This window comes from Hyperolius riggenbachi, chromosome 9, assembly GCF_040937935.1.
Source record: "Hyperolius riggenbachi isolate aHypRig1 chromosome 9, aHypRig1.pri, whole genome shotgun sequence".
Classification (NCBI taxonomy): Eukaryota; Metazoa; Chordata; class Amphibia; order Anura; family Hyperoliidae; genus Hyperolius; species Hyperolius riggenbachi.
Window position 1 is genome coordinate 122,288,043 of NC_090654.1, and position 21,608 is coordinate 122,309,650.

The 21,608-nt window shown below is 44.4% G+C and overlaps 1 protein-coding gene across 5 annotated transcripts in view; it reads right to left on the minus strand.

The window, feature by feature from the left end:
* Positions 1-21,608, minus strand: part of NPAS3 (neuronal PAS domain protein 3) — a 634,738-nt gene that overhangs the window by 8,300 nt on the left and 604,830 nt on the right. For all 5 annotated transcript variants that reach the window (XM_068253452.1, XM_068253453.1, XM_068253454.1 and 2 more), the window contains 2 exons: positions 16,259-16,406; positions 14,099-14,214 (listed from right to left, as the gene is read on the minus strand). In XM_068253452.1, coding sequence (XP_068109553.1) covers positions 14,099-14,214; positions 16,259-16,406 — 264 coding nt within the window. The remainder of the gene's footprint in view (positions 1-14,098; positions 14,215-16,258; positions 16,407-21,608) is intronic.

A 21,608-nucleotide genomic window follows, 5' to 3' on the forward strand; every position in this document is an offset into this window, starting at 1 on the left:
TACATAAGACTTTCAGCCGCATCGATTACTTTTTTGTCTCTCAATCCCTATTAGATCTCAATATACAGGCCTCTATTGGAAACAGGCTTTGGTCTGACCATGCTCCCATATTCATCTCGTTCTGCACAAACGACCATTCCCATCGCCACTTCCAATGGAGGCTGAATGAAAACTTACTGAAGGACTCACAATGTGCCTCAGCCATCAAGGAAGTAATAGAACAGTTCATGAGGGATCATAAAGACGACGAGACACCTGCAACCTTTAAATGGGAGGCACTTAAATGTGTATTAAGGGGGGTTTTCATCTCACATGGAGCTAGATTAAAAAGGGAAAGAGGTACACAAATTTCTGACCTATTATTTAAAATCCAAAATCTAGAAACCACTCTTAAATCGGCCTACACCCCCGCACTAGATCTCGAACTCTCAAACACCAGACAATCTTTATTATCTCTACTAGATCAGAAAACCCTTGTTGCCAGAGAGAGATTCCATAGCAAACTCTTTTATCATGGAGGTAAATGTGGTACCCTCTTGGCCCACTATCTACACCCTCAGACCACTAACTCAAATATTTTCTCCATCAAGAACGCCAAAGGCCATACCAAATTCAGAAACTCAGAAATTGCTCATGAATTTAATAGCTACTATAAAGCTCTATACAATATTAAAGGCAGATACCACGACATGAACCCTACCAAACTAAAGGAAAAAATCCTTTCTTATATCAATGCAACCAAACTACCAACCCTCTCTGAAGATCTAGCCAAAGAACTAGACCTGGACATCACAGAATTTGAATTAATAACATGCATTAGGGCACTTAAAAAGGGCAAAAGTCCAGGCCCTGATGGTCTTACAGGCCCCTTTTACAAGCAATTTTGTACATCCCTGACCCCTCTCTTATTGGAGACATTCAACTCTATTAATGCAGATAGGTCATTCACTCACCAAACGTCCATGGCACACATAACAGTAATACCCAAGCCAGACAAGGATCCCAATAGTTGCGCCAACTATCGACCAATCTCATTGATCAATATCGACCTCAAGCTGTACGCCAAGATCTTAGCGGAGAGACTTAAACCCATTCTACCTAGTATTATTCACACTGATCAGACGGGGTTTGTAGCTGGCAGAGAGGCCAGGGACAATACGTTAAAGACCATCTCCTTGATACACCATGCCAAACGGTCCAAATCTCCTCTATGCATCATGTCTGTTGACGCGGAGAAGGCGTTCGACAGGGTCCACTGGCTTTTCCTTGAATCCTGTTTAGAACAGATTGGGCTGGGCCCAAACTTCAGGAGTAAAGTGATGGCTCTCTATAAAAATCCATCAGCCAGAGTCAGGATTAATGGGACCCTGTCGGACGCCTTCCCTATAGCGAATGGTACGCGACAGGGCTGCCCCCTTTCACCCCTGTTGTACGTCCTATGCATGGAACACTTGGCGGTTGCACTGAGACAAAACTCAGATATCCAAGGAATAATTGGAAATGAAAGTCATTTCAAGTTATCCCTATTCGCTGATGACCTTCTGATCTACCTATCAAACCCCATCATTGCCCTCCCTAACTTACTTACAGAATTTGAGCTCTTTGGCAATGTGAGTAATTTCAAAATCAACATCAATAAAACAGAAATGTTAAATATTACATTACCTGAAATGCTTGTATCTACCCTAAAAAACTCCTTCTCCTTCAAATGGCAACCCCATAAAATCAAATACCTGGGAATTCACATATCATCCAATCCTTCTGACCTATTTGAGCTCAACTATATACCCCTCCTTAACAAAATTTCAAGGGACCTAGATAACTGGAACCCCCTTCACCTGTCCTGGGCTGGACGTATTAACACCATTAAAATGGACACCCTCCCCAAAATACTTTATGTTATGCAGGCGATTCCAATTAAAATCCCTATGAAATTTTTAAACAGAATACAGTCCCTTGTACTGAAATTCATATGGCACAATAAACCACACAGAACCAAGTTCAGACTCCTCACACGCCCCAAATCAGAGGGTGGAATGGGCCTCCCAGACATTAAGACATATTATCACGCCATTATCCTTACCCATATACTTAATTGGTTTCAAGACAGAGCAGATAAGCAATGGATCGACCTAGAAGCCTCTTTATCTAACTTAGATCCTAGAGCCCTTATCTGGATACCTCCTGAGCTGAAACCTAATGTTGACAATATAGCTTTCTGGGCCCAAATTGTCCTCACCACATGGCATTCTCTCAGCAGCAGACTCAGTCCATCATCTCCATATAGCCCACTCGCCTCCCTACTAGACAACCCATGTTTCGCTTCAGGAGTTCATTCACACTCCATTTTGGGCTGGCCTCGGAACTTTTGGCCACAGGTTCGACACATTATTGATGGAGGTAAGCTTATTACACGTGATAGGATTGGCAATCCCGATAATAAGCCAGAGCTAGGCTGGCTGCTTTGGAACCAGGTCGTTTGGTTCCACAATTCCATCAACACCAGATCCCACATACACCGGCCACTCACGGAGTTTGAACGTATGTGCTCTTCCTCTTCTTCGCTCCCCCACAAAGTCTCGCTATTGTACTCTTTCCTCGTATGTGACTCTAGTGAAAAAGACTTATTAAAACTTACCGACACCTGGGACAAGGAACTAGGGTCCCCCCTCTCTGCCGAACAGTGGGAAAAGATTTTCTCACTTATTCATAAAACCTCTATCTCTACCTTACATCAGGAAAGAAACTATAAAGTCTTTTCCAGATGGTACCGTACCCCAGCACAAGTTGCTAAATACAACCCAGATACCCCGCCTACTTGTTGGAGATGCTCCCAGGCTCATGGATCTTTCCTCCACATCTGGTGGGAATGCCCCCTTATCCAACCTTTCTGGGCCACATTATCTCAGATACATAAACACTTATACTGCAGTAATCTCCACTTATCGCCTACCATGGCCCTACTAACCTTACTACCTGGCAGAACATCCGCTATTAAAAGATCTCTTACCCCACAGTTAATGATAGCAGCTAGATTACTTATATCCAGACACTGGAAATCCACTATCATACCCAGCACGACAGAACTCTTTAAAGAAATTAACCTCATCATGAGAATGGAGGATCTCTATTCTGACTCCCAAGGCACAGCCGAGGCTTTTTCAAGGAAATGGGCTGTATGGATCGATTTTCGTGAATCCTCAAGGGCCCTTGACATGCTCTAAAATTGCTCTAAAATTAGCCTATTGAAGCTACCCATCAGACTTCGTCTATGATCTGGCCCCTACCTAGGATGGCTGTTCTCTGGACCCTCGGCCCCCGAAGCGGGGACGCACCTGCCTCCCTCTCCTAGTCCCCCCCTTCCCCCTTGATCTCTACCTCACTCACTCCCCCTTATCCCTCCCAACCTTATCTGCCCCTCCCCATCTTTCCTCTCTTCTCTTTTCCTCACTGTTACTCTCTCTTGCCACCATCGTTCGCTTCTATGTACCTTACCCTCCATGGTTCAGTTATGTGGAGATAATACGAATACATTAGATACCTGGACATTAACCTGATATATGACAAGGTGGAAGATCTTATCTATGAAACTTGATGATTTGCAGTAACAATGTCATTACTTCCAGTACCTGATAATTCCACTCAATGCTATATGTCAACTCTGCCTAGATGAAAATGTATCTCCACAAATATCTGTACTGAAATGTAACAACTTGGCAAGATAACTGTGTTATAATAGTTCTTTTTTTTCTGTTCGATCTGTCTTACTATCTTGTACTGATAAGAATTTAATAAAAATTTATTTTACAAAAAAAAAAAATTGCATCAATACTAACCTATGCGAAATCGTGGTAAAATACACTGGCGGAATCGCACCCGCATGCGATTTCGTTAGCAGGGAATCAGCTGCGATTCCGCACCGCACAAGTGGAAACGGGCCCTCAGTGTATGGATTGGCTCTCTGCAGACTCAACGTTACAACAACATGGTTCACCTGCAGGTGGTATCAGAGGCTCAGATTACTTTGTATTATTATTTACCTTTCCACCAAAAGGTATTCCTTATGAGTCTGTGAATTCATTATAACGCACACCTGTGCACTAGGCGCTTCCTTCTCTCACACTGCCAGAATATATAAATAGGCCTCGAAATGCGTTTTTATTTCCAGACAATCCTGTTCCTGTTACTGTGTTTGTTGTCCTGATTACCTGGCTCTGCTTTGCATACTGCCTCTGAATTTGCTCCTGCCTGCTGATTCTTACTGATTACTGTTCGTATATATTTGTATGTATTGTTTTGTGCACTAGTTAGTTAGGTTTTAGCTTTACTCACTTACCAGAGACATAAAGGGAACCTGAGATGTGAGACCTATGGAAGCTGCCATATGTATTTCCTTTTAAACCATACCAGTTGCCTGGGAGCCCTGTTGATCTCTTAGGCTGCAGTAGTGTATGGATCACACACCTGAAACAAGCATGCAGCGGGTACCGAGGCGCCAGGTGCTACCTAGACATACTGCTGTTGTGTGCTCCTTCCTGTATTTGCCTGATGAAGCGGGCTTGACCTGCGAAATGCGTTGCGATCTATTTTTGGAGTATACCAATAAATATCCCTTTTGTGAATACACAGTTTGCTGTGTCTGCTTATGGGAGGTAAGTCCACCACTGCCTCCTAAGCAAAATTTTAAAACTTTTAAACACTGTTTTTATCCTTTTGGCGCCTCTGTTCTCTATTATAATACAATGCAACAAGGTTCACAGACAGCAAACTGTCAGGACCATGATCATGACATCACACTGTGGGAGGGGTTTTAAAAGAATATCAGCCATACAGACTCCCCTGATGATCTATTTGAGAAAAAGTAAAGACTTATAGTGGGAAAGGGGGTATCGGCTACTCATTGGAATGAAGTTCAATCCTGGGTTAAAGCTCCTCTTAAAGAGTAGAGTCAGTATCTTAAATGACAGTTCCCTGCAGCTGGAAATGAGTCACTCTCACTTACTAATTACAGGCAATAAATCTCTGTGTGGTGGAGAAAACAATATCAAAGTGCAGGAAACAAATAACATGTTCATTTTGTGTATGAGAGGTGAATACACATTACATTTCTAAGGTTACAGTTTACATTGTCTCAGGTACATTTGGGGGAAGTTTTGAACCTTTAATAACAAAATGAGAGTCTGGAATTCCAGGGAAGTCCTATGTACGTTAAGGAACTATAAATACAATTGTTTATCTCATCGGTTTATGATCACTTTGGGTTTGCTTTAGGGTTCTGTTAGCCATATAATCTCCTCATAATGTGCAAACACATTGCATTGTCAACGTTTACAATATTGTCAGTTATGGTCTTCCCAGCACTGAGACCTACACAAGGCATGTTCTGCTGCACATTCACTGGTAATATTTCCCATCTTACTGACCTGGCAAACTTTATGCTATATTTGGCGATTGTTACACAATGAAGGTGTCACAACCTTTGATATCAGTATGACGTTAGTTTAGCACCAGCTTCACTGCAGTTCAATGTCGTTTGAGCAGTTTATCTTCATTTTCAGTTCAGGTTGACCTCAGGCTAAACTAGTTTCCCATTCACTGGTGCAGATGGAACATGAGCTGACGTCAAGTGAAATGAACACTGAAAGTGATCTAAGGTCCAAGTACAGAGGTCCTAAAGGGAACTTGATTTTGTGTGGGAGGAAAAGGGAAGCTGACAAATAGCCATCATTTTTTTTAAAGCCATTTTTCTTGCTATTGTGTGCTGATCTTTTGTGACGCATAAAACCTGACCTGCATTATCACTCTGGGTTGGTGAGGAGGAGCGCATTAGAGGTAGAGGATCGGTACAACAACCAGCAAGTAGCATTGTATAAGAACGTCAGAAATTGAATTTTTCATATTCCTCTCAATTAAGACTTTTTATAGGGAGTCTGAAGCGATTATGAAAAAAAGCAGATACTCACCTAAGGAGAGGGAAGGCTCTGGGTCTCGTTCCTCCTATGGTCCCCATGTGAGTGCTGCCTCCCCCATTAGCAGTCTCCAAATGATGGGTCAGAGACTGCTCTCTGCCGCTGTAGGAGGTTTCGGTAGTCTTCTGAAGTCAGAGTGCTCTCGAAGACAGGCCGATCTGTACTGCGTATGCACTAGCACGTTCTCTCACACACGTGCAGTATGGAGCCACCCGTCTTCAGGAGCACTTGGGCTCCTGAAGACTGCCAAAGCCTCCCGCAGTGGGGGATTTGAACAGGGGATACTGCACTGGAATTAGCGGACTGTGAGAGGAACGGGAAGGCTATAGGACCCATAGTCTTCCCTCCACTTAAAGAGACACTTAAGTCACTGTAAAAAAATGAGTTTTACTCACCTGCTATATAGCAGCATAGAGGGCGCTATTGTGGCCGGGAATGCGAAGAATCACTCGCGTTACCGGCCTGTCGGCTCCTGTCGGCTCCTGTCGCCGAAACCAGAAGTGGCTGCCGGCGGGGCCAGGAGCATCTGATGGAGTCTGCGTCGGCACGATACAGCTGCAGGGGGCTGCTGGAAGCCCCAGGTGAGTAAAACTCATTTTTTTACAGTGACTTAAGTGACCCTTTAAAGAGGAACTGTCGCAAAAATCTTAAAATTTAAAACACATACAAATAAGAAGTACATTTCTTCCAGTGTAAAATGAGCTATAAATGTGAGAATCCGCTCAGCGGCAGGTTTGGTATTCTTGGACGCTCCTTGGAAGGTGGTGGGTATTGTCTGGAGGGTGTCGATGGCTTCTTCTCTGGTGTCCACAGTCCTGATGGGTGTTACGCTGAGACTTGTAGTGCTGATGGGCATGTTTCGGTGGATTCTGCTTCCGATGAGGTCGGTTTCGCATGCTGCAGGACTCTGGAACAGAGACCTGTCTTTCCATTGCAAGTTCTGGTCTTTTCTCTTGCTGGGGAATTTGCATACATTCGTTATGCAAATCCCCTACCTGCCTTCTTTGATGACTGGCACTATAAGAGCTTTATGTTTCCCAGAAGGCTTTGCTGGTCATTTCCTTTCCATGGTCTGTTCCTGATGGACACTGCTGGAGTGTCAGCCATTGCTATCTAGTATAGTTAATTCCTGGGGGTTGCTTTAGGCTCCCCTTCTAGCCCAGTCAGGTTGTATTATCTGTATTGCCTGTTCTGTCTTACCTTGCCTGTTGCCATTATCCTGTCCCAACGGTGGTCGACAGGAAATGGTTCTGATCTCTGTTCTTGGAGTATAGCTGGTGCAGCGGTTGCTACCAGCTATCTCTTCTGTTCTGTCTCCTGGGATCGCGCTAGCTACTTTTCGCTAGCGCTGGGGATCCTTCTATTCTGTCTTCTGGGATCGCGCTAGCCACTTTTCGCTAGCGCTGGGGATCCTTCTGTTCTGCTACTCTGTACCTGGATCACGCTAGCCACTTTTCGCTAGTGCTGTGGATCCTATCTCTCGCTTGTCCCTGTTTTCGTGTGTCTGTCTTGTCTGCTACGCTTGCTGGAGGCTCGGTGAGGTAACCGTTAAGCAAGCGCTCGCGTCCTCTGTTTCATGTTTGTCTGTCGATGGTTAGTTAGGCGTGCTTGTCTCTATTGTGCTTATCACGTGGAGACCGCGCATAACCGTGTGCACTGTTGCGAATGAGTGCGGTGTTCACGGTTAGCTAGCGTTTGTTATTTTCCGCATCTTCTCGTTGTATTATTTGCTGTGCCTTTGCTACCCTCGTATTCTATTCTGATCTGCCTTGTGTCACGTCTGGCGATCGCACCTCTCGCGATCGCGTTCCTATTTCATATCTGCTGTTGTGTGTGCGCGGTCGCGGGGTGGCGACTGGATTGGCGCACACACATACAACCTGTCCCTTTGCTAGCTCTCATTCGCAATCGCCTCTCTTGCGATTGCGTTCTGCACTTCGTACAATTCCTGTCTGGCACTTGTGGAGGTACAGAGGATTGGTTCCTCTGCACTCCCCAGTGCCATCTGCCGACAGGAATTTCCCTCTACAGGTGCGTAGCACCTTTTGCTGGGTGCCTGCAAATATACGCTTGTGGAGGATTTCCGCCGTGTCAGCGCACGCGTTGTGCGCTGATCACGGAGAAAGTTCCACAATCATTACAGAATGACCAGCCCAACCCAAAACCCCAGTGTAGACGGAATTTCTGATTTGTACGATTTTGTCGAGTTTGGGTCCTGTGTCTTTAAGAGCTTTAAAAGGCTAAATTCAGAGACCAAGGCGGAATTTCTTTCTGAATGTGTGAGGTTTTGTCTGAATCCCACCTTTCGGATTTCTGATCCGTCCACGTCGGCTCTTCTTTTTGCCTATGTGCTTTTAAAAGACGATTTGTTCACCTGGGCATATGATTTGTTAAAAATCAATTCCTGGAATGGTAATCTGTATCAGTTGCTTGCAGTGATATTCTCTCACTGGTTTAAACTGCCTGGCTTGCCACCTGCTCTGATTGAGTGTGTAGCTGCTGATAAGTCAGCTGATCTTTCCCTTCCATGCAAAACTTTTCAGTATGACAATCAGTTCAATGTGTCTGTTGCCACTTCAGGTTTTAAGCAGCAGACATGCAAAATGGCTAAAAAGAGAAAAACTAAAAAACGCAAGCATCGGAATAAAACACTCCCTATTGATGTTTGTAATGATGTTGTTCCGTCTCCGGCTTTTTTGGCCCAATCCAAAGCTCATGTGGATCCTGCTATAGGTAGGATCGCACACTATATTAAAGCAGTTAAACAATCTGTTCTTGTTCCTGAACTCCACCCCTATGGAGATTATTTGGATACTGGCCTGTTTGAACCCCCGTTTGCTTCCTGGGATATTGGGGCCTTGCTGGAAGAATTCGATTTTGATTGGAAAGCCTTTTGCGATTTTTACATCGCAAAAAGCGAAAATGTCTTGAATGCTTGTCTCGATTCAATGTACCTTCTGATTGATTCCGATGAATGTGACAAGGATGATGTGGATCTGGTGATCTATGTATGGCAAACGATTTTGGATGAGTTGCACACACACCAACCAATTGATTCCAATAAAGAGACATCGTTGTAGGATGATTGTTCCTGCCTTTCTGGGGTAAAGCATGAGAGTCTTGACTTTGTGCAATCTGAAATGAATGAGTGTGCCGCTGTGGTTGATTCCTGTGCGAATCCTGAAGGATTCTCTCCTGACTGTGTGCAGTTTGAATCTGTGCGATCTGATGCCTGTTTCTCGGATGTTCCTGCAGATTGTGATCGGCATGAGTCTGCCGGTTTCCTCAAGGATGTGTGGGATCCTTTGTCATTTAGAAACAGATCTTTGAGATCTTCCGTCTGTGACCCTGCTATGGGGAAGAGTTCTCGACTATGCAGTGTCAAAAGTAAAATTAATATGCCTAATAAAGTTTGTCCTGTTGATGTCACTATTTCTTCTGCAGATGAGTCTCTGTCTCACCCTGTTCACACCTGTAAGGGCCCTTTTCCACTAGCAGTCGCTAGCGTTCACGCTGAACGCTAGCGATTGCTGAATCGTAATTACCGGCGATTTCCCGACGTTTGCGGCCGCGATTTTGCTATGCTATGCACTGCATAGTAAAATCGCGGCAAATATCGCTCCGCCGCGCGTTCGTGTTCCTGAAAAAAACGAATCGCGGTAGTGGAAATGACCTACCGCGATTCCTATGTTAAAAAGCAAATGGTAGCGATTGTAAAATCACTAGCGGTTTGCGACTTTTCGATTCAGCCAGCGCAAACGCGCTGGTGGAAAAGGGCCCTAAGGGCCCGTTGCCTGGGGACAGTTGCTCCAGTGTTTCGGTCCTAGATGCCTTGCAGTCTGCTCTACAGATCGCGGAGGTTTGCGCTATAGAAGCGTCAGTTTCACAACCTAAAGTGAATTTTGATTCACAGGTTTTGCGTTCTGATTCCTCGGATTCGACATTGTTAGCCGAATCTAAGAGTGAGACAGCGCTTCGGTTTTGCGAATCTGATGCTGAACCCTCTTTGCCTTTTCAGAGACGCTTTCTCTGAACCTGCCCTGTACCATGAATAGAAACATGTTTTCCTTTCACACTGACGTTTGTGAGCCCCTTTCTTGCTCTGAGGGAAGTTCTGACTCTCCACCCTGTACTCTGGATGAGCCGATATTGCCTTGTACAATATCTCCTGCCCTGCCCCTAGAGGCTCGTCTAGGTATTGCTGCTATTTTTACCTGTTTTTCTGCAGTTTTGGAGTTGCAAGCTAGTTTGACTGCTACGCAGAATTCCGGGTGCAGTGAGATTGAAGTTAGGGAGTCAGTGTGTGTTCCAATAAATATACCTGTACATTCCCCTCATGATGATGAGATCCAGTCTCAGTTTGTGGTGGAATCTTCCCTGGGACATCTGCCCTGTTCACAAAATAAAGTTCCAGTTTTGCCCTGTAACATGGATAGTACAGAATCCTTCTTAGAAAACTTGAAAAATTATGTTCTGGAGGTCTCCGAGTTCCTCCCAAAGGGTGCAGAACTTGTAGGAGATGTCTCCTGCCCCCCAGGTCCTTCTGAGGTGTTGCCCACTTCAGTAGGCATTGCTGCCTTGCTGACTACTTTTGCAGCTCTTGTGGAGCTTCATTCATGTGTAGTCAATGATGATATTACAGTTACAGAAAATTGTGAATTTGAGTCCGAGTCTTCTTTTGAAAGACCAGTACTTGTGACCACTACTCGTGATGATTTTCTGCCCGGTACTGGTTTTGGTCTTGTCGTGTCGGACTCTGAGGTTGCCAGTTCCCCGACATGTCCTGAGGTTTCTCCTGTACTAGTGTACCCCGATGTGCTCTGTGACCCAGAAAGCCCAAGTGTGCCTCGGTTACCAGCGTACTCAGATGCTTCCTCAGTGGAGACATGTTCCGATATAGCCTGCCTGCTTGCATGCCCAGAAGTGGTCCCTGAAAGTTCTGATCTTGATGGGTGTCCTGCTAATTTTGAGTCTGGAATGATCATAGGTTCCATAGGGGTTCTTGGTGGTTCTCCATGTGAGCCTGGTGAGCGTTCTGGCTTCTTGGGATCTCTGCGGAGCTTCAAGGCGTTCTGGGAGATTCCGGGAAAGGTTTTGCTTGGTGCCCTGAATACGATCAGCAATGGCTTTGGTGTTGTAAGGGACACTTCGAACAGGTATTGCGGCAGGTTTGGTATTCTTGGACGCTCCTTGGAAGGTGGTGGGTATTGTCTGGAGGGTGTCGATGGCTTCTTCTCTGGTGTCCACAGTCCTGATGGGTGTTACGCTGAGACTTGTAGTGCTGATGGGCATGTTTCGGTGGCTTCTGCTTCCGATGAGGTCGGTTTCGGATGGACTGACTCTGGAATTGGGCCTTGTCGGGCTGCCCCGACTTTCATGAGTCTTCAGTTAGAGTTTTGTGATGATACCAGTTTTGAGGGATGTCTGGAATCCATCCCTAGAGGGGGGGGTACTGTGAGAATCCGCTCAGCTGCCTGCGCAGGCAGGCAGCCTTTTGACCATTGTTTAGGTTTGCATGCTGCAGGACTCTGGAACAGAGACCTGTCTTTCCATTGCAAGTTCTGGTCTGTTCTCTTGCTGGGGAATTTGCATACATTCGTTATGCAAATCCCCTACCTGCCTTCTTTGATGAATGGCACTATAAGAGCTTTATGTTTCCCAGAAGGCTTTGCTGGTCATTTCCTTTCCATGGTCTGTTCCTGATGGACACTGCTGGAGTGTCAGCCTTTGCTATCTAGTATAGTTAATTCCTGGGGGTTGCTTTAGGCTCCCCTTCTAGCCCAGTCAGGTTGTATTATCTGTATTGCCTGTTCTGTCTTATCTTGACTGTTGCCATTGTCCTGTCCCAACGGTGGTCGACAGGAAATGGTTCTGATCTCTGTTCTTGGAGTATAGCTGGTGCAGCGGTTGCTACCAGCTATCTCTTCTGTTCTGTCTCCTGGGATCGCGCTAGTTACTTTTCGCTAGCACTGGGGATCCTTCTGTTCTGTCTTCTGGGATCGCGCTAGCCACTTTTCGCTAGCGCTGGGGATCCTTCTGTTCTGCTACTCTGTACCTGGATCACGCTAGCCACTTTTCGCTAGTGCTGTGGATCCTATCTCTCGCTTGTCCCTGTTTTCGTGTGTCTGTCTTGTCTGCTACGCTTGCTGGAGGCTCGGTGAGGTAACCATTAAGCAAGCGCTCGCGTCCTCTGTTTCATGTTTGTCTGTCGATGGTTAGTTAGGCGTGCTTGTCTCTATTGTGCTTATCACGTGGAGACCACGCATAACTGCGTGCACTGTTGCGAATGAGTGCGGTGTTCGCGGTTAGCTAGCGTTTGTTATTTTCCGCATCTTCTCATTGTATTATTTGCTGTGCCTTTGCTACCCTCGTATTCTATTCTGATCTGCCTTGTGTCACGTCTGGCGATCGCACCTCTCACGATCGCGTTCCTATTTCATATCTGCTGTTGTGTGTGCGCGGTCGCGGGGTGGCGACTGGATTGGCGCACACACATACAACCTGTCCCTTTGCTCGCTCTCATTCGCAATCGCCTCTCTTGCGATTGCGTTCTGCGCTTCGTACAATTCCTGTCTGGCACTTGTGGAGGTACAGAGGATTGGTTCCTCTGCACTCCCCAGCGCCATCTGCCGACAGGAATTTCCCTCTACAGGTGCGTAGCACCTTTTGCTGGGTGCCTGCAAATATACGCTTGTGGAGGATTTCCGCCGTGTCAGCGCACGCGTTATGCGCTGATCACGGAGAAAGTTCCACAATCGTTACAATAAATGACTTTTCTCCTATGTTGCTGTCACTTACAGTAGGTAGTAAAAATCAGACATTACCGACAGGTTTTGGGTTAGTCCATCTCTTCATGGGGGATTCTCAGCATGGCCTTTATTCTTTATAAAGATATTCCCTGAAAAATATTTATACAATGATGCTGGACAGCCTCCCTGCTCAACGTACACTTTGTTTGGCAGTTGGTCGGAGCAACTGCATTCACTAAGTGCTTTTAAAAATAAATAAAACCCTAAGAACCCCCTATGAGAAGATGGGCTAGTCCAAAATCTGTCGGTAAAGTCAGATTTCAACTATTTACTGTAAGTGACAGCAACACAGGAGAAAAGTCATTTATCGCTCATTTAACTCCGTAAGTAACATACTTCTTATTTGTATATGTTAAAGATAACCCGAGGTGGTTTCTAAGAATAATATCCGCACACAGAGGCTGTGTCTGCCTATACAGCCCAGTCTCTGTTGCTATGCAGTGTCCCCCCAGCCCCCCCTGCGCTCTGCTATGATTTATGGGGGGGGGCCCAGGCCCCCCCCCATAAATCACAGCCGTGCTGTCGACACGCAGCGGGCTGTGTTTACCTATGTAATGTCACTCTCGACGCTCCCCCGCCTCCTGCATAGCTCCAGTCCCCGCCCACGTCCCTTCCATCCCTGCTGATTGGAGGGAAGGGACGCGGGCGTGGACCGGAGCTATGCATATGCAGGAGGCAGGGGGAGCGGCGAGAGTGACACTACATAGGTAAACACAGCCCGCTGCGACGCGCTGCGTGTCGACAGCGCGGCTGTGATTTATGGGGGCATAGCAGAGCGCAGGGGGGGGGGGCCTGGGGGGACACTACATAGCAACAGAGGCTGGGCTGTATAGGCAGACACAGCCTCTGTGTGCGGATGTCATTCTTAGAAACCACCTCGGGTTCTCGAACATTTATTTTAAATTTTAAGATTTTCACGACAGAGGTCCTTTAAGTGAGTATCTGTTGGTTTTTGTCAATCATTTTAGACTCACTTTAAGGGAGCTATACCATAATAAAACACCCTAGTTGTGTTTACAATGAAATACAGTTACAGGTGGGCCAAACATATGTCCATGGTCTATTATTACAAAGTGAGCATAAACTTCAACATTAGACTAAATTCACAATGGTTTGTTGCATTATAAGGAGTGTGTACTGCAGTGGACTCTGGACACAGGCTTTAATACAAAGCCTGCAAGTTAAAATAAAGCAATTGGTTACAACTTGATGTGATGTGCTGGTTTTTCTGAGGAGAACAACAACTTCAGTTATTTATTGTACGGGACTAAATGGGAGAACATATCTGTGAGTGGCAATTTAATATTCTGTCTGCCTTACCTGAATTATCCTTGGAATCTGAGTCCGAGTCAGAAGTCTCCGAGGATTCCGATGTCTTTTCCGGCAAGTGTGGGAGCTGAGCGATATCCATTGGAATGTCCTTGTACTCTTGTAAACTAAACCACATGAAATAACTCATTACATTATGAAGCAAACAAACAAACAAACAAACAAACCTAAACCACTCGTTTTCTGTCTCCATAAAATGGAAAAATATAAAGGCAAAATGAAAATATTTTTTTTCTGAGATATTCAATGCTATTAAGAAAATAATGCTGTTGTAGTAGCACCAATTTATACCAATTAATTCCTATATTTGTAATTTACAGTATCTGTATGTCTGTGAGTTGAACTTACACAATACTTCATGATTAAGTCAGCCAATGGAGACACTATTGGCCTATTTAAACAAGCACAGGAGATGCTGAGATCCCTCGGGCAACAGTTCACGGCCGAGTGCTGTACAGACGTATCACTAGACTACTGTAGCTATGGAGCAGGGAGTAAGCTCCAAAGAGCGGGAGGGGTATGGAGGATAACAATGCTTTTGGCCTGCACTCTCCGGAGATGATCTGCCACTCCAGACCTTTCAATAACACATTGAGGAGGGTCAAGGGCTGCAGCACATGCATTCATTTGAAAAGAGCTATAAAATGGTGCTGGATAAAGCCGAGATTTTTTTTTTAGCTATAAAAAAAGGGCTGGATATAGCAGAGATTCTTTTCAGCTATAAAAGGGCGCCTGATATAGCAGAGATTTTTATGTTTTCTTTATAAAAAGGCGATGGATATAGCATATAGAAAAGTGATTACTATGACCTAACTTCTCCCTACTCTCACACAGAACCCTCCCCTGGTGGTGCCAAACCCTAAGAACCCCCTGTTGGTGCCTAACCCTAACCCCTCCCTGTTGGTGCCTAACCCTAAGACCCCTCTGGTGGTGCCTAACCTTAAGGACCCTCCTGGTGATGCCTAACCCTAAGACCCTCCCTCCCCCCCCCCCCGGTGGTGCCTAACCCTAAGACCCCCCTAGTGGTACCTTTTTTAAAATGGCTGAGCCACAAAAACACAGAATTGATTGGCCTTCTGTCTGCTGAATTGCCCAGCCACCTGCTGCCAGACTGCTCCTGGTGAGGGCAATGATGCTGTGTCTACACAAGGGATCAGCCGTGGGCTTATCTTGCTATGGATTTAGGAGGGACCTCTCACATGCCAGTCTGTGAAGCCAGCTTTACTGCCAGACAGACCACAGCGATAATGCATGGTGACAAGCTTGGCTCTGCTTGGGAGTTAAAGAATTACGGTTCTCCTGGATTTTGCTATTTCTCTAAAAACAGCCCACTGCATTTTTAAACCTTCTTGGAACTAGTTATAAAGCTCAGTTGGGAGACTTGGGTAAGCCAAGTGCAGTACTGGCTAACACTCTTTTCATGAGAGTCATTACTGAATGTTATGTTGCTTAATGCAAACAAAATACAATTGATAAGCTTTCAGATATCCTGTTACATTTTATTATCTTAGGTAATATTACCCAAATGCATCACCTCCAGTCAGGATAGAATTCAGCTAATCTGCATCAACTATACCACAAGGGGGCGCATTTAAGCATCAATAAAAACAAGAAGCAATCCCTGCAAAGAAGACAGCCACTACCTTTATGAAGCACTCTCATGTACAGTATATGTGACTTAAATGCTTTTGAATTATTTTCTTCAATTTGTTCCCATATACATTTTGTTATAGGGATAAATAGTTGCATGCACTACCTACTCAATGGCCCATAAGTTTTCTCCTAGGTCATATTTTCACAATTTGTCAATAAAATGCCCTTTAAAACAGCAGCAAGCAAGAAAATCATTTTGACCGTACGTTTTCACCTACTTTTTGTTACTTTTTTAATTAAAGAGAGATAAAAAGTTATTTTAAACAGAAGATAAAACATTATCTACAAGGAGAAAACTTAGGAGAAAAATTGAATAAGGGTTTGATGACAAAGTCTAAAATGGGATGGTTATTATGGGCAACATATCACTTTTGCTAGAGTTTTCTGAGTTTCTGACACCCATCCACTGACAATGACGAATGTTCTATGGTTTTATTAATAAGGCTACATGTAAGGCTGGCAGGAATCTGAACCCCATCCCAGATTTTAGAAGGTTACCTGAGGATATAGTTGACCCAGATGATGTTGCGCTCATTGGCATTCTTTGCATTGATGGCAATAGTGGCACAGGACTGGACCCAGATGTAGCCTCCATTCTTCTGCATCCACCGATAATACTTGGTCACGCACTGGCCCTTATTCAATACTGAAAGGAAAGACAAACACTGAGATTTGTGCAACTTAATACATTTATTCATCCTCAAATTAATAAAGTTATTCATTCTCAACTTAATATAGTTATTCATTCTCAACTTAATACAGTAATTCATTCTGAAGATACCTTTACCTTGGATATCATAAGTGAAGGGGCTTAAAAATAAAAGCTTTATGCCCTAAGCCATAGCAACCAATCGGGTTCTCCTGTTGTGATATTGGGATACGAGTAATGTTCAGAATCTGACTGGCTGCTGTAGGCAGTGTGGACCATTCTTTACAGTTTCAAGGATGAGGCTGAATATAATGTGTCAGATTAACCTAAGGGGTACCATGCTTGAGTGGTAGCTGTTTTCAAAATGTTTACCCATGTAGTTGTAGTCATAGCATAGATATGCGAATCCTGGGATTATTTATAAGGCCTGGTGTAATATAGTAGGCCTTGTAAGAGGTCCTTGACCTGTACATCCTGAAAAGTAAAGGCAGGCAATGCTACCAGAATCTGTTCATTTGGGCAATGCCATCTGCCTTCATCGTCTTTTTCAGAGATGTTTGACATTTCTACTTTTCAAAGAAGAATGTTTGAATGTTTTCCTTTATGTATTAATTCATCAACAGTCATTGGTAAGAGTATAATACAAGGCTGTACTGGATACACATTACATCTGTGGCAAGTGAGGCTCCAATCATTTCTATGGTGTGTAAATACCAACAAGCGTTATAGTGGAACTTTGCCCAACACTTTTCTGGATAGAATAAAAAGCATTACAACCTCTGTCAGGCTTTTATTGTTGCCTATGTGCTGACTGTCACAGTAAGGTTTCCCCTAATTTCCTGTACCCATGACAAGTGTCGTTGTGGCAGGAAATTAATGGAAATCTTCCCAGCATGACACAGATGACAATAGGAATAGTTTTAGTACAGCTGGGATAGGCTAGAAATCTGTTTTATCTGCTGTAAGAAGATCTAGTGTGGAGATTCCTCACTTTTTGTACCAGTGGTGTAACACCAAGGTATAGAAGAATATTTCAGATGTCTCTGTCTCATGACCAATCTTTTACTGGGAATTTACTTCTTTGACATGGTTTTATCTGGATGGGTATAGACCATCCATGAATGGTCTTAAAGGCCCGTACGCAGGCTACATTAAAGTCGGCTGAGGTGGCCAACAATAACGACCGCCTCTGCTGAGAATATGTAGCACGCCAAAGTTCAGAGACTGAATTATATGATTTATGATCGGAGAAAGTGATAGTACAGGAGCCGGTTAAATGTTCTAGGACTGATTCTGAATTGCCAATGCTTAATATTTATCAGACCTCTTTGCCAGTAACACAGCTGCTACCTCTTCTGTCCTTAGCTAAAAACGGTTGCCTGACAGTGATTGACAGTGATCTGAAACCTAGCAGGCTTGCACTTTAACTACAGCTACAAACAGCTAGTGAAAGAAACCTGTAGCTGCTACCAGCTGTCCCTGTGATGTGGTTCTATATGGTCCTCTTTAGTAGTGTAGGCTGCTTCAGCAGGTGCTCAGAACAGGCACACTACTTACAGACAAATAGGGGTAAACGAGTGGACAGAATGCAGACATGGTGTGCATGTGTTCTGAGTCACTCACAGTCAGGGAATGAAGCACATCATGAGAGGAGTGCCGTGATGAACATATCTGCAGCCAGGATAACACAATTCAATCCTCGCTCTCTCTGTCTGCCGGCTAGAGGTTATTTGAAGGTATTTGTGCAGCTTTGATCCTTGGTCTCATTTTGGGGATTCCAGTCGGTCAGAAAATACAGCATTTTCTTTTCATCTTGTCAGAGAGAATTTACAGCTCTCAGAAGAACAAAATCCCAGTTGGAGAGGAAGGGTGAGGGGGACCAAAGACCACGGGAGCTAATATGTGAAGACAGCAGAGGCAGTGCTCTGTGTAAATGATGGAAAGAAAAGAACACGGGAAAACATAATAACGGTAATTATGATGAAGGCGTCTGGGAAAGAAATGGGCAAAGAATTAAAAGTGGTAAAAAGAAAATCACAATAAGAGCTGTTTAGAAAAACAATGGTTTATTGTTTATTTTCCATTTGTCCTAGCATGCTATGAAGCACATATATTTTTTATAATATTCCAATCCATAGTGCTAACAAGCTTGTTTGAGCTCTTTAGAAAGAAACTGAGCCACTGCTATCAGGAGCTGAGGTGCAGACCCAGCAGTCACAGGGAGGACCCAGAGCTGCGGGGACTCATCTCCATTGTCGTCCACCTTCTACTACAGGACATCCCTCCATCAAAGGTGTTGTTGTGGGGGTGGGCTTTTTTAGTTACACTCCTGTCTGTTGTCTATAATGTTTAATGGATGAATTCAATTATTACAATAAATTCAGCTATGCAGGTGGTCAAGCAAATCAGTAGTCGTTTCTATTAAAAGTTTGAAAATCTTTACATACTGGTTTGTAATATAATCCTTTTTCTGGTCTTCTGAGCCGACAAAAGGTCTAAAACTGGCTTCGTCCTCCTACGAATATAACTACAAATGTATACAAAAACCACAGGTGCCTGGGCTACCCATTGACAGGGGCTACAAATAACACCCACAAACAGGGGCTACAAAGAGCACTCAGATTTCCCCTGATAGCTGTAATCTATATGGCAAAAATTGAGGGAGAGTTGGCGGGCACTCGGGGTAGGTAGGTAATAAACACCCAGAACACTATGTGCTCAGGACAAATACAGAGCAGCAGGTTCAACAAAAAAGTAGCATGGAGAAAATCCGGCACTATAGTGTTTAATAATAGCAACAATTTGTAGACAGTGGCATAAGGCAAGTGGTCATGATGAACATAGCAGAGCATAACATCCAAGCATAATAGCAAACAGTGACGATAGTGCCAAAAATGTCTAACTTGGTACCTGGGTGTGGGTGGGAGGTAGCGGTGGTGCGTGCCAGAGGGTGCACGGCCCGACGACCGTTTCGCGTGGCTTACGCCAAGCTTTCTCTAAGGTGCAGGTGCCCAAGTAATCTATATGGCACCTATGGCAGCTTGTTGGGTCACCCAGGCAATCCAGGGAGCCAGAAAAATGTAAAGAGAGAAAAGCAGGAGGCAATCGTGTGTACTGTTATAAATAACCTAAATTCTAAAACTACCAAAAGGGTACCTACACTTTCCTGGTTGCTAGCCTTAGCAACCACTACTATGAATAGAAGAGACTCCCACTCGGGTTGGGGTACCGCCCGTTGGTGGTCACTCTCTGGATAACTGAAGACTCTTGGATGGAGGGAGATTGCCCAGCAACCTCCCAACAAGGGAGAAATCTACAATTACAACCTCCCAACAAATGTGTAAGCAGTAGATAACTGATGGGTAGGCTTGTTTTCGTTCACTGCAGCTACCAGGTCTCATTGACCTGAGGAAGCAGGATAATCCTGCAAAATGCATTGTCTGTTTTTGTGCAATAAAAGTGTCTAAAATTATTATATAATTGCCTCTTTTCAGCAAGAGAGGAAAGCCAACCACTTTCTCTTTTTCAATCAGTTTTTAAGTGTTTTATTCTGTTTTCAGTGCCTCCTACCCACCAGTTAAATTTTCTAAAAAGAAATGATTAGTTTGCTCAGTTTTGACAAAGAGAAAATGTACATCCCATTTTATATATGATTCAATCACACTAACAATTCAACCCTTCAGTAAAGCAATTGGATTGAATTATGTATTGCCACCTTAGGAAATGATCCAAGTCAGGATAAGTCAGATAAAAGATTCCTTGAATCTTTTCGTGATATTATGTGTTGCATGATGAATTACCAAGTTCTTTGCAATTTTACATTAAGAAATATTATTCTTAAATTGTTACATCATTTTTAGAATTACACAACTTTTTAAAAGTTTTTCTGTGCCTCTGCTCTAACTTTTTTTTAACCACCCTGGCGTTCTATTAAGATTGCCATGGTGGCTGCGGGAGGGTTTTTTTTTAATTAAAAAAAACCTATTTCATGCAGCCAACTGAAAGTTGGCTGCATGAAAGCCCACTAGATGGCACTCCGGAGGCGTTCTTCTGATCGCCTCCGGCGGCCAAAAGTAACACGGAAGGCCGCAATGAGCGGCCTTCCGTGTTTTGCTTACTTTGTCGCCATGGCGACGAGCGGAGTGACGTCATGGACGTCAGCCGACGTCCTGACGTCAGCCGCCTCCGATCCAGCCCTTAGCACTGGCCGGAACTATTTGTTCCGGCTGCGCAGGGCTCAGGCGGCTGGGGGGACCCTCTTTCGCCGCTGCTCGCGGCGGATCGCCGCAGAGCGGCGGCGATCAGGCAGCACACGCGGCTGGCAAAGTGCCGGCTGCGTGTGCTGCTTTTTATTTGGTCAAAATCGGCCCAGCAGGGCCTGAGCGGCACCCTCTGGCGGTAATGGACGAGCTAAGCTGGTTAAAACAGCATATATTTCTCATCAAACAATAACTTCTCTATTTCAAAATGTGATATATCCTCTTTATATAGTTTTTAAAGTTTTTAAAGTTTCAAAGTAATTTGTACTGCTTTTTACCAAGGCATGCTTACTTAGTAATTTAGTATTTGTGTTTTTTTTCTCAATTTAAACTTTTACACTTCTGATTTTTTTTCCAGATGAGGGTGTGAAACTCTGATGTGAGGAGCAGTGTGTATGGGAGTAAAGAACATTATATTGCTACAGCATGTGTGGTTCTGTAGATCAGTGATCATTGTGCCATGCATACATCATGCCGATTGTTTGATCAGTCCCTTCCTGTGTTATAACTATGTCATTGCTGCCATTTTCCTCCATGTCCCCAACAGCGCTTGAGGTCTTCTAGGATAATAGCAACAACCCCTGGTCCAAAAGTACCAGGTTTATCCAACTGCTCATATATACCACCCAGTGACGTAGCAATAGGGGGTGCAGAGGTTGCAACCGTACCAGGGCCCTTGTACCAGAGGGGTCCACTAAGGGCCCTTCCTCATCCACAGTATTAGCTCTTCTATGGTGCTATGCTGGTAATGGTAAATGTTTTAAATAGCGGTAATTATTATAAAATGGTACCCCTTCTCTGCTTAAAACACTGTGGATGTTCTTGGCAGGTTTTGGTGCAATATATATGAACTGTTATATATAGAGTGCTTGGGGGGTCCAATGTAAAACTTCCAATGGGGCCCAAAGCTCCTAACCTATGCCACTGGTACAAGCACACA